The 12,902-nt window shown below is 37.7% G+C and overlaps 1 protein-coding gene across 1 annotated transcript in view; it reads right to left on the bottom strand.

Annotated features, from left to right (window-relative positions):
- Positions 1-12,902, bottom strand: part of UNC80 (unc-80 homolog, NALCN channel complex subunit) — a 221,640-nt gene that overhangs the window by 59,710 nt on the left and 149,028 nt on the right. The window contains exons 35-40 of the mRNA XM_029933277.1: positions 12,260-12,403; positions 8,969-9,069; positions 7,872-7,958; positions 4,097-4,280; positions 2,045-2,139; positions 302-391 (exon numbers count right to left, since the gene is read on the bottom strand). Of these exons, the coding sequence (XP_029789137.1) occupies positions 302-391; positions 2,045-2,139; positions 4,097-4,280; positions 7,872-7,958; positions 8,969-9,069; positions 12,260-12,403 (701 nt within the window). The remainder of the gene's footprint in view (positions 1-301; positions 392-2,044; positions 2,140-4,096; positions 4,281-7,871; positions 7,959-8,968; positions 9,070-12,259; positions 12,404-12,902) is intronic.

Below are 12,902 nucleotides of genomic sequence, written 5' to 3' on the forward strand. Positions count from 1 at the left end.
TTTTCATCAAGAGGTGACAGTAATGAGTAATGGAGTGCTTTTCTTGCTTTATATTCCTTAATTATTGCAACCCATAGTAGATAATATTGTCCTCATCTTCATTTTACAGACAAGGAGAATGAAAGGTACAAAGGTACCATGACTAGTCCAAAGCTACACTAATGGTAAGGTGGTGTTACCTAAGTGGCCATATTCCTAACTTCTAAACATCAATACCTCTCTGAGTGAGAGCCACGTCCAGGAAAGGCATGACAAGTTTCTGATATAACTCAACATGAGTGCCATTACTGCATAGTCTCACCTTATTGTAGTGGATAAGATTCCACCGTTTATCCATGAGAAAGTAATGTGTTGACTGAGATTCTGGGATATTAAAAAACTCCAGGCACTCCTAGAACAATAACCACAAATATAAGTGTATGTTAATCTGGAACATATTATGTTTCAGGTAGTAAGCTGAAAGACACAAATACCCTAAAAACAAGGTAATGGCTTACAAGGATTATGTGTCTAATATACTTTATATATGTACATATATGAATACACATTGGATTTGGATACACAGTTGTCCAAAGAATGATATAATAAAGACTAGTAATGTAATATAAACCATCTGCTCTCCAGGTACTAAAAAACGTACGATTATAAATTCAGATGCAGTAATGATGGAGGCATAGTGGCATCTACTGGTCTCAATGTCAGGAAGAAAGCATATTTAGTGACACCATTAAACATAATAGAAACTAAATGCATTGAGCAATTAATATACACTGTATTCTAAGTTCAATACTTTCCATGTAGATAACTTATATGACCTCCAACAGTACGCCAGTACTGGTGAAAAAGAATCTGAGCCCAGAGAGGTCCTGTTTGCCTTGGGACATGCTGGTTCTGGTGGAACCAGGCTTTGAACTTATTCTGTTTGCTCTCATGCTACTCTATTGTTCAGTGTGAGTAGGAAAATGGAGTGGTTGTTGAAATTTACTTCATTATGCCTGAGAAATTCTCTGGAGATGTCTAGGTAAGGCCTGAAGGAGGTTTAATGACACTTTGTACTGAAATAAGGTATACACATTTGGTAAAACTGAATTTTTCAGAGGTCTTTTCTCCTTATGTCTGGGTCTGGAGCTGTGTTCCAGGAAATCAGATTACCAAAAGTTTGGAATCCAGATAGGCTGAGAATCACTGTAGTAGATTATTTGTTACTTTACCTTTAAAATGTTACAGGAATGTGTAACCATGGATTGCCTTTCATTGGAGGGGCACAATCTCCATAACTATTAAGACACCTTTCTTGTCCCACCTAATTTATTCTAAGGTATGTATGTTCTGCTTCTCCACTAATTTCTGTCAGTGAAAGTCACACTGGATACGTGCAACTAGATGCCATAGAAACAGTCTCTGGCAGGACCATCGGCCTGCCCAGCGCTCTCAGTGCTGGCAAACCCAGGGCACCTCCGGAACTACCCCAGGTGATGCAAGGAAGCTGCTAAGCAGGAGGAGACAGCATTCCAAGCAGAGTTAGGAGGACACACTAGAGCATCAAGCTGCTGCTTTAGTGGAGAGAAAACCTGCCTGCATTTGCATCTCAGTGCAGAACGAAAATGTCAGTGTAGGGAAAGTTATGCAAGGAAATAGGGGAGGTACAATAGTGGAGAAGACACTACAAGAGATAAATAAATGCACATATTCATATGAAGACAGAAAAATGCCATTTAATTCCAAACCTGGTGATCAGTGAAGTGGCTGTAGACATTGTGCATTAAAAAATCATTTCTGTTGGGGCACTTGGGTGGCTGAGTCGATTGAGCGTCCGACTTTGACTCAGGTCATGATCTTGCAGTTCATGGGTTTCAACCCTGAGTCAGGCTGTGTACTGACAGCTCAGACTCTGGAGCCTGCTTGGGATTCTGTGTCTTCCTCTCTCTCTGCCCCCCACCCCCTCCTCCATCCTCTGTACCCCCACTCACACTGTCTCTTTCTCAAAAATATAAAATAAATAAGCACTAGAAAAACATCATTTCTGTTCAAAAGCCATTCCTACCTTTAGCAGGGCCTCAAACTGAGTGTCTTCATGGACTGGTAACTGGGTTGGGATATCACACTCATTCTGTCCATGAACTACCAAGGTTTTGGTACCTACAGAAGGCAAAGACAATAATAAACTGACCTCTACTATAGGAAAGTTTATATTTAAGGCAATAAAATATAATCAATAGCCTGGTTTTTTCTTGTTGTGATTGTTACTTTTAGTGAGTGCTTAAGGCAAATTATCTATTGTACCATATCACCCCTCTATTTATAGTTAAATATATGTTTTAAATATATTTACTAAGTAGGGGGCGCCTGGGTGGCTCAGTCGGTTAAGCATCTGACTCCTGATTTTGGCTCAGGTCATGATCTCACATTTCGTGGGATCAAGACCTGCATCGGGCTCTGCCCTGGCAGCCTGGAACATGCTTGGGATTCTCTCTCTGCCCCTCCCCTGCTCGTGTTCTGTCTCTCTCTTTCAAAATAAATAAATAAACATAAAAAATTTAAAAGATATTTACTTATTAAATAACAATGGCCACCATTTATGGAGTTTCTAATGCTTTCACATGTATTTTATATGCAAAATCATATTTAAATCTCACAGCAACCCTACGGTATAGGTATTATTATTTTCATTCTACAAATAAGAAAACAAAGAAAATAGACTATTACAAGTAAGAACTTATAAGCAACAGTCAAAGACACATTTATTTAATAGAAGAGTTCACATTCAAAGCTTAAGAATTGCAACAATATATCCCTTATCTTAAAAGAAATGATCAAGCAATAATGGTTGAGAAAATATAAACAAGAGATATGAGCAAAGCTATGACACATTTCTAAAATGTAGTTTAACTTTACATTTTCTCGATCTACTTGGCTGTGAGTTAGTGCTTATTCTACTTCATTCATTCATTATGTCTTTGTGAACATTATGACATACTTTGACTTTTATTTTTATTTTCTTAATGAATATTGGCATTTTAAATTTATAAGTTTATTTATTTAAGCAATCTCTACACCAAATGTGGGGCTCAAACTCATGACCCCCAAAACTAAGAGCTTAATGCTTGACTTACTGAGCTAGCCAGGCACCCCTATACATTGATTTTTAACGAGCTGTTTTTAAGTATATGAATGACTATATGTTTCCTTGCTATAATAAAAACTGATCACTTTGTTGGATAACTTATTGAACATAAATACACAACTTCCATTTACGGAATGCTTGCTCTGAGTCAGTTATGATAGCCCGTGTTTTACCTACCTAGACTCACTGATCGCTCGAGATTGTGAATGATGAATCATGTTTATTTGACACACGAGGAAAGACAGCCTGAAAAGGAGATGTACTTCTTTCTGGCTAATATTAATTGTACAAATAATAAATGGCAGTAACATGACTTTAATGCAGGCCACTGTACTGCCATATCCTGTGTTCTTATCTCAATATAATTTTGTCTTCTCTTAATTTTAATACATGTATTATCTCATATTTTCTTAGTCACTGCACCAGGATAAAGACTTGGCAGAATTTCGATCTTGAACAAAAACCAGCTATCAGAAGTGAAAAGGAACAGCAGCTAGAGTTTAGATCACACTTCATACTCGTTTGTTATTCTCCCTCTTCCTGCTTGTCCCTTTTCCAATTTTTCATAAAGCCACCTCTCATACAGTTTACGAAGATCTGGGGTCCATGCCATTCAAACAATATTATTCCCCTTGCAGTGCCAAACATTCATTCAAAAAGGCTCTCTGTGCAGCTGGCCCTCTGCGATAGACTTAAATAAATCTTCGACCTTGGCATCTCTTCAAGGACTGATTCACGTGGATCTCAGTTCTGATGTCTCCCCTTTCATCTGGCAATTGCAGACTTTTAAAGGGTCTATTGTATTTCTACAGATTGTATTAAACAAAAATTCTTTGACGCACTCAACACCAGGGTCAGGACTCTGAAAATTTTCTCATGAATGAGAGAGATGGTTGGTCTTTAAAAGGGTTATTTATTAACCTTAAAAAAAAAAAAAAAAAGGTATATCATCCCAAAGCAGTAGCAGATTACCTGGCATGGAAGCGGTCACCAGGAGCTTTACCTCACACTGCTCCTTCTTCATGGTCTGCTTTAGATCCTTGAAGAAGAGGCCCTCCACGTAACCGACCACCTCCCACAGGAAAGTCAGAGTGGCTGAAATGGCATCCATCCCCCACTCGCAGGGGGTCCGCACAAAGTACATGATTAATCCCACCTAAGAGAACAGGAAGAGGTCACAAAGACACAGTAATCCCAAACAAACATTCTCATTTCCTTGGCTTTTCTTTCCTTAATTAAATATTCTTTTGTGCCTTCATATTCTTTGCTCAACAGTTCCTCTAATACTTTCAATGCCCATAAGCAAGAGAGGGTGTAATTGGAAAACCAACCAGAACAGGTTGCCATACATTTTTGTGTATCACTAAGATGGTGATTTCTCCAGAGGAAAGCAGAAGACTGTTTTTTCCAGGATTCAAGTCCTTTGGTAGCTCAGGTACTGAGGCCACCCCAAATCAACCTCTCCATGATGTTTGCCCAAACAGTCTTTGCATCTTGGATTATATCTAACAGTCTGAACTGATGAACACTCTGCTTGGCTAAACTGGTGAACTTAACAGTTTTTTTTTTGTTCTTGTCTTCTAAAATCTTTTTGAAAAGTTCTGTGTCCTTCTGTACATGTTTAAATTTACATTTAAAATGTCTCATCATAAGGTAATTTTTTTGCTGTTAGTAGGAGTAGAATATGTTAAACACTCTATACATTGAAATAAAAAAAGGACTGGCTATAATTGGAATATGTATTTCCACAAATTTGATGAAAGAAGTTTTAACTACCCTATTCAATAGTGCACAACAAAATCATAAAGAAATAATGTAAAAGTCCCCCCCCCCACTGTGGCTTTATCTATTGTTTCTTGGAAAATTTCTTAATCTTAGAGAACTTTCTAGTTATGTTGTAAGAATCAGCCAATGGTGTCACTGGGCTAATCTGCTTTGGTGGTTCTGCAGGCTACACACCCTAATGAGGGCCAAACCTAACCTCTAGTAGGACTCTACCAAAGACATGAAAAAGATGGGAAGTCCTATGGTTAAACCCATAGGGCTTTGATCCTCAGAAATGAGGCTTCTTTAAAACTCATGAAGCACATCTGATTCTTTCTCTTACACATCTGTCGATACAGTCAGATGGTATAAGGCATGGTCACGGTGAGCCTGCAGAGGACAGTGGTTGAGAGGGCAGACCTACTGAAGAAGTCTCAGTGCATATTTGCAAATTGAGAATCTGGAGGTTTATTCCCTTAAAACTATCTAGGCACCAAATCCCTTGGAAAGTTTTCACATCCCCTGCCCCCAGATGTGCTCAAATCCCAGGGTAAAGATCAATGGGTCAGAGTTAAGCAGTGAAATGTCTCTAACGAAGTCTGGAAGAGATGTGTCAGTGATCCCAATATCCCCACTGTACACATCCTTAATAGTCAGTAGAGAAGAGAGATATAATAAGGGTAGTGGTTTAAAAATGACTCCACTCTTCACTGTTTGCTTGTTCTAGATACAAGACCCATTCATTCTCTAGTCCATTCAAGGTATCCATGTGCTTGGGATTTGGGGGAAAGATTAGGGTTTAGAGAGAAATGCAAAATAAGGAATTTATATTCAAGTAAAACAGGATTATATAGTGAAGCCAAAGTGTTTCCAGGCCTTTTCCTTATTAATTTGTCAGTTACCTAGCTAGGAGGACCTATGTGGTCCATTAAGGCTTATCTGCAGTTGACAGAAGAGAGTATGGCAAAGAGGAAATAAAATGCCCATCTTCTTATCCCAGGGCTAAAAGACAATGGAGAGCAATGGTCCTGGTAAGTGTCTCCCCTCCCCAGTGACCTGAGGGAATGGGCACACATACCAAAGGGACTTTTGCTTCTAGTATTTGGATCCCTAGCAGAGGTTCATTGCAGGACTGTTCCATATCACCCTGAATGCCATGTGATAGGTCACATACTTAAACTGAGGAAGGCCTTGACATTTGGCTTTCATAACCTACCTTTGGTTTTTGTGTGGTGTAGACAAGACCAAGTAGCAGAAAGTTTGGCTGGAGAACTTTTTGGATAGAATTGCCATAGACTGATGTCACCAAGCACACTGCACCAGCCAGTGGCCTTCCTAAGCTGCAGCCATCTGGGACATGCAACCAGAATGTGGAGGTGTGTACAGCACCTGCAGGAGCTGAGGTGAGGTTGTCTCCCAGCAGGTCCCACTGGGAGCCCACAGAACCCAAGTCATAGCAGCCACGGGCTTTGGCCTCCACTAGCCAGGCACCTAGCAACCAGCCAGATAAAGAGAATTGCCTCCCAAAGGGAGGAGCCAGAGAAAATGTTGAACAAGTGACAGAATGCTGAACAAATGTAGGCGTGCTGAGAAACCTCACTTCAGTTTGGGGCCTCCATCTTGTTTGTGTTCATGCAGTGAGTGACTTTCCTTGGGGCTCCATGTCCCAGGCCCCTTGGAGGTTAAGGTATGCCCCGACCGGAAGGCAGGAAAGCTTATTCTGAACTTCCTTCTGGTGCACATACGGTACCACGTTAGATAACTACCCGTTCACCTCACCACAATGCCCTTGCTCTACATAAAAGCTGTGGATGAAGGTGTGGACTTTGTGGGAAATAGCTGCATAACACTTGGATTTGCATCTGCTCCATCTCCCCCGCTACCTCCCCCACTACCCTGCCAGTAAGTCACCCCGAATAAATTCCGTGAAAACGGTATGGAGTGGCTGGCCTTACTTTTCCATTTCGAAGAGCCTCAGTCCGGAGGGTACTGTCCTCTGCCTGCCAACAACAAAGGCCTTTTTTCTCTCCAACTCCACAGAGTATTTAGAGATGAAAGAAGTCGGAGAAAAAAATAAGATTCCTAGTTTTGGTTTTTTTAGCCAGGAAAGCCCGAATGCTATCCAAAGTTACTATTTATAGGTTTTTATCAGTCTGAACTTAAAACTGGATTGGACGCTTATTTATATTCTTTCCCTTGTCAACCAGCTGGTGGGCACTCATGAGGAAAACCAAATCAGTCACAGACAAGAGAAAGGGATTACAATTTTCTCTGCACAGAGGAGCTGTAGTGTTAAATTTATCATTCGGCTGCAGATGCATACGGATTCGCTTCTATTTCCCCACCTGCCAGAACACTGACAATAGTAAGAGAGAAAGAAGTTCTCCCAACACAGACATTCACTTGGTCATCTGTCTGTCTGGATTAAGGTGCAATTTCAAACAACAGGCATCAGGCTAACTGCCCTCAAACTGCATATTCATTTAGGATGTAAGATTCTAAAGAAAGTGGTATATCCTGGATGGTTCAGGAAGGAGCTGTCAGGATGGTTTAAAGCAAAGATAGTCACTATGGAAAAATACACTCATAGCTACTTTCCGTCGAGGGCAAGATTTGCCTCTGTGTGTGTGTGTGTGTGTGTGTGTGTGTTAAAAAGTGAGATAGGAAAAGGGAAAAATGACTAAAATGACATAAAAGTTTTCTCAACAGAAAACCAAAACTAAGAACCAACATAAGGAAGTTGTATAGTGCCAAAGGAAGACAGAGATGAAATGGACGTTTATTGAGCACCTACTACATGCCAAGTAGAGTGTCAGGAGGGGCTTCCTCATACAAACTGTGGTAAATTTAGCTGACCATGGTTTACTTTCAGTCACATAATTAATGGGGAGTTATTGAAAAAAACTTATTATGAACTTTTCCTCATGTTACTGCTTCCTAATTGGAAATGAATGTTAATAACTTACTGGAGGTTGAAACTCACCAAGTAGTTGAATAGGATGTGAGATGTCTGAGCAGGAAAGTCTCCAATATTTAAGAGAAGTTTGCGCAGCATGTACATTAACTCATCCTGAAAGAAGAACAGAATATCTACATCTCATTCAGCTACTATGCTGTAGGAAATAAATTCACTTCTTAAAAAGTGGGGGAGGTCCCTGCTTTTCCCTCATGTTGATTTCCATTATCTTCAGCACTTTAATATAGTATATGTGATACTTATTAAATAATATTTAAACCAACAGTATCACCTTGTCTTAGGAGCCAACCTATAAAATAACTGAGCAGTAGTTAGACAAGTTTCTTTTCTTTTAATAAAAATTTAGACTGTGTCTATAGGCTACAGGCAAATCACAGGAACTCTATTTGTATATATTTAGCCAACTCTATTTTTTATGGCTTCCAGGTGTGATGGAAACGTCAGGTGGACCTATCCTGAGATACCATTAAATATACATGGTTTAATGGACTTCACAGTTCTGCTTCTTGGGTTTTGAGTCAAAGAGATAAAGTTAGGTGGAGAGAGAATAAACAGAGATGTCTATAATTCACCTTACCTTTCAGAATCTAAACTTAATCTTCCTCAGAACAAGACCATAACACAGAATGAACAAATACTTTTTAATCATCAGTGTATTTTGCCATTGCTCAGAAAACTACTTTTATTTGGCATAATCTTTTTACACTGGTGGCCTCCTAAATTAAATTTTTTTGATTAATGGATAATTTCAACATATTCTATTAATCCCACCCATATCACAGACAGCCAAGTAATCAGAATTTAATAAATGTACTCATTACCAGGAAAACTATACTGAATTGAATCTTTGTTTAAAAGACTGAAAAACTTTAGGCTCATCACTATCATTGCACCAAACACGTATGGAGACATCAGTCAATGGACAAATTTGAAAGAAAAGAGCGAAGTCAAGTACTGCTCATCATTACCATTACCTGAAGAACTTATGTGCTAGGTATCAGACATTGATGTTCTATGCATAGCACTATGAAATCCACTGTTTGCTTTCAACAGTGTTCACCCACCTTGCTGCCCAGCTATACTATAAAGAAAGAAGAATTTACTTGTCTATTGCTGATGGTCAGTTTTTCCAGAAAATGTCGAAGAACTGTTGATGGATCTTCAATTAGACAATTCCATAAGACTTGTTGGGCCACAGCACTCACTTCAGAAGAGAGAGGACATTGAACATTTGTCTTAAATAAAGATAAAGTATTAGATAAACTATTTAAACAATTTACTAAGCTTTTAATTAGTTTCTCTTTTTGTGCCTTAACAACATTCTATAAACACTTTTTTTCTGTTGAAAGGTAGATATTTGTTCTCTTTGTTGCTTGTTTCTGAACATTTAAAAAAATTTTTTTATGTTTTTTATTTATTTTTGAGAGACAGAGAGAGACAGTGTGAGCAGGGGAGGGTCAGAGAGAGAGGGAGACACAGAATCTGAGGCACCTCCAGGCTCTAAGCTAGCTGTGAGCACAGAGCCTGATGCAGGGCTCAAAACCACGAACCGTGAGATCATGACCTGACCCAGATGCCCCTGAACATTTTCACCTATAAAGAAAAAGTAATGAAAAAGTATAGAATGGTCTTCAGATTTTAGAATTGCTTTTGGAAAGAATACATTCGTGATTTACAACAGTATATCATTCAGCCTTAAAAGAAGGAAATCCTGCCATTTCTGATAATGAAGATGGACTTGAGCGCATATGTTCAATGAAATAAGTCAGACAGGAAAAGACAAACACTGTATGATATCACTTGCATGTGGAACCTAAAATAAACCAAACTCATAGATACAGCGACCAGATTGGTGGTTGCCAGAAGTGGGGGTAGGGTAAATGTGTGAAGATGGTCAAAAGGTAAAAACTTATGATTATAAGATAAATAAATCCTGAGGATGTAACGTACAGCATGGTGACTAGAATCAACAATACTGTATTGTATATATTTGAAGGTTGCTAAGAGAGGAGATTTTATAAGTTCTCATTATAAGATAAAAATTGTCACTATGTGTGGTAATGGGTGTTACCTAAACCTACTGTGGTCATGTTTCAAAACATACACATGTATCAAAGTATTATATTGTATACCTAAAACTAATACAATGCTATATGACACCCGTGGGTTACGACAGACAATTATATTTCAATTTAAAAAGAAAGAGGGGTGCCTGGGTGGCTCAGTTGGTTAAGCAGCCAACTCCTGATTTCGGCTCAAGTCATGATATCACAGTTCACAAGATCAAGCCTGGTGTCAAGCTTTGCACTGATAGCATGAAGCCTGTTTGGGATTCTCTCCCCCTCTCTCTCTGCCCATCCCCTGTTCATTCTCTCTCTTCTCTTTCTCCCATGCTTTCAAACATAAATAAACTTTTTAAAATATAAATAAAAGAAAAAGAAAAATTACATTAGTGAATCTTTGTTTTAGAAATTACCCTAATATTAGGAGCTATAAGTATGTGTCAAATTAAAGTCATATTTCAATGTTGGTTGCATGGAGAAATTTCTAAAGTAATTGTTTGGTTTTTAGAAAATGTGTTTTGGTTGATAATGCATATGAATTAGAGATGAACTTATACTGTTCATGTGAATGCTTTAAATAGTATCTCCTTTAGTGATAAAGTAGATAAGCCAGTGGTAATTATGTTTCCACTTCTATGATGATGTCTTAGGAATAAATAATTATCCTAATGTGAAGTAAGTGCTTCGACGACTTTGGAGAAAATGATCAGGCCAATACTGCCTGGAAGTACCCAGGCTAGGAAAGGAGGTGGGTAGAAGTGAGTGGTGGAGAAGCACTGGACAATCTTCAGCCTATATTTTGAATAAATGATACAATTTTTTTTGCATCAGAAACTAACCTTCCAATGAAAATTATGGGCAATATAAATAAATAAGAAATAAGTAAATACAAACTTTAGCTTTCATGTGTCTTTATATATAATTAAAATAGGTATAGGTTTTTCTTAGGTTGAAATTGGTTGCAAAACTATCTTGGCATATTATATTTATTATTGTTGAAGTAAGGCCATTTAACACTTAAAATCATGAAAAATACAGAAAAAGACAGCGAAAAGTAAGACTACCAATCATAGAAACAATTATAAACATTTTTCAATATGTCCTTTCATATATGTGAGATTTTTACTGACATGTAGTTTTAAATAATATGCAGAAAATATTCCTTGGTACTCAGTTTTTTACTTAGCAATACCTTAAAAACTTTTAATGCTAACATTCTTCTAGAATGTTATTTCTAATGTGCACAGAAGGCTGTCATTTGGAGGTACTGTGATGAACTAATTGCTCATTGGATATTTAAACTCTTTTCAACTATGTTATTTTAAATAATGTACAATGTGCAGCAACCTATAAAGACCCTTATATAGCTCTCATTGTTCTCCGAGGAAATTGCTAGAAGGCAAAATCTGTATCAAAGGGTTTTCAAACTTGTAAGGTTTTTAACACATATTGTGAAACTTTGTTCACAGAATGCTTATATTGAATTCTATATTCCCACCAGCAAGGTGTGAAGATTCTTTTTTCCCTGAATCTTTACCCACTATGGGTATTTTCATTTAGAATAATTTTTTCTCAGTAGCTATACTTGAGCACAGCATAACATACAGAGAAGCCGAATCACTATGTGGTACACCTGGAACTAATGTAACATCGTATGTCAGCTATACTCAAATAAAAAATAATAAAATTTTTAAAACTTTGCAATTTTTTGGCTGAAATGTTAAGTTTTTATTGTTGTCTTAAACAACAATGTTCCTTACAAGTGTTATTGGTCATTGGACCATGTATTTATAACCTTTGCCTATTTTTCTATTGGGTGTTAAAAACATCATTATTGAGCTCTATGGGTTTTTTATTAACAACATTAATATATTAACCTGTTGTCTGTCACAAATGTTACTCATCTTTATGCCTAGTTTAATATCTCCTTTTGCAATTATCATCTTTAGGTAAGTACCTCTGGAAAGATAATCAAGTGTAACAGATGGCATTGGCGGTGTCAAGGTAATAGCTAAGATTTCTAAGGTTAGCATCCGATTTTCATGTGGCCAAATAAGTGTAATTCAGTTCTCTAGTCATAAATAATGCTTCTAGACCCAAGTATGTATTTTAAATGCAACTTCTTGCTCATAAAGGTAGTGGGACAAGGAGATAAAGACAGTGATCATGTTAGTATAGTATACTACAAATCTGTAATTATAGTATGTACAAAAAACAAATCAACATGTAACCAGTAGTTAATGTCTTCAAGAGCACGCTACTGTCCTCCATCAGATAACAGCTTCAGTATTTTGTTAGAGTTATTAATGGGTTTACTAGTCAAAGCTATACCTGCTACACCATCTTCCCGCACCTCACCATCCTCCATTAGATGAACGATGGGCAGCACGGCTGCACAGATGCATGCTGGGAACACTGCTTGTGGGGGTTGAGGCACATGGTGGTTTGGTGTGTGTTCAGTGGTGTGCTCCTCATCTGAAGAGAGAGAGACATAATTCGGGTGCTTTTCTCAGTATTATAATTCGAATGCAGCATTTCTCAGTTCAAAGCTTGCTTATTTAATATCCTTTGGTTATAGATATCTAGGTGCCTCAGCACCATTTGTTGAAGAGACTATTTTTTCCTTATTGAGGTTTCATGGTGCCCTTTTAACATGACATCAACATAAATTTAACAGTTTACTTCTAGTTGTTTAATTCTATTCTATTGATTTACTGTCAATGCTTATCAAAACCACACAGTATTGATTACAACAGCTTTGCAGTAAGTACTGAAATTGGGAAATGTGAGTCTTCCAATTTTGTTCTTCATTTTCAAGGTTATTTTGATTATTCAAATATGTGGAGCCATCAGAACCCTCATGCTTTTTGGAAGGAATGTAAAATGACACAGTTGCTTTTGAAAATAGCTTGGCAGTTTACTCCACAAAACTTGTACATAAAAGAGTACAAAGTAGTATAATTTATAATAGTCA

The sequence above is a fragment of the Suricata suricatta genome, chromosome 3, assembly GCF_006229205.1.
Source record: "Suricata suricatta isolate VVHF042 chromosome 3, meerkat_22Aug2017_6uvM2_HiC, whole genome shotgun sequence".
NCBI classification, from domain to species: domain Eukaryota; kingdom Metazoa; phylum Chordata; class Mammalia; order Carnivora; family Herpestidae; genus Suricata; species Suricata suricatta.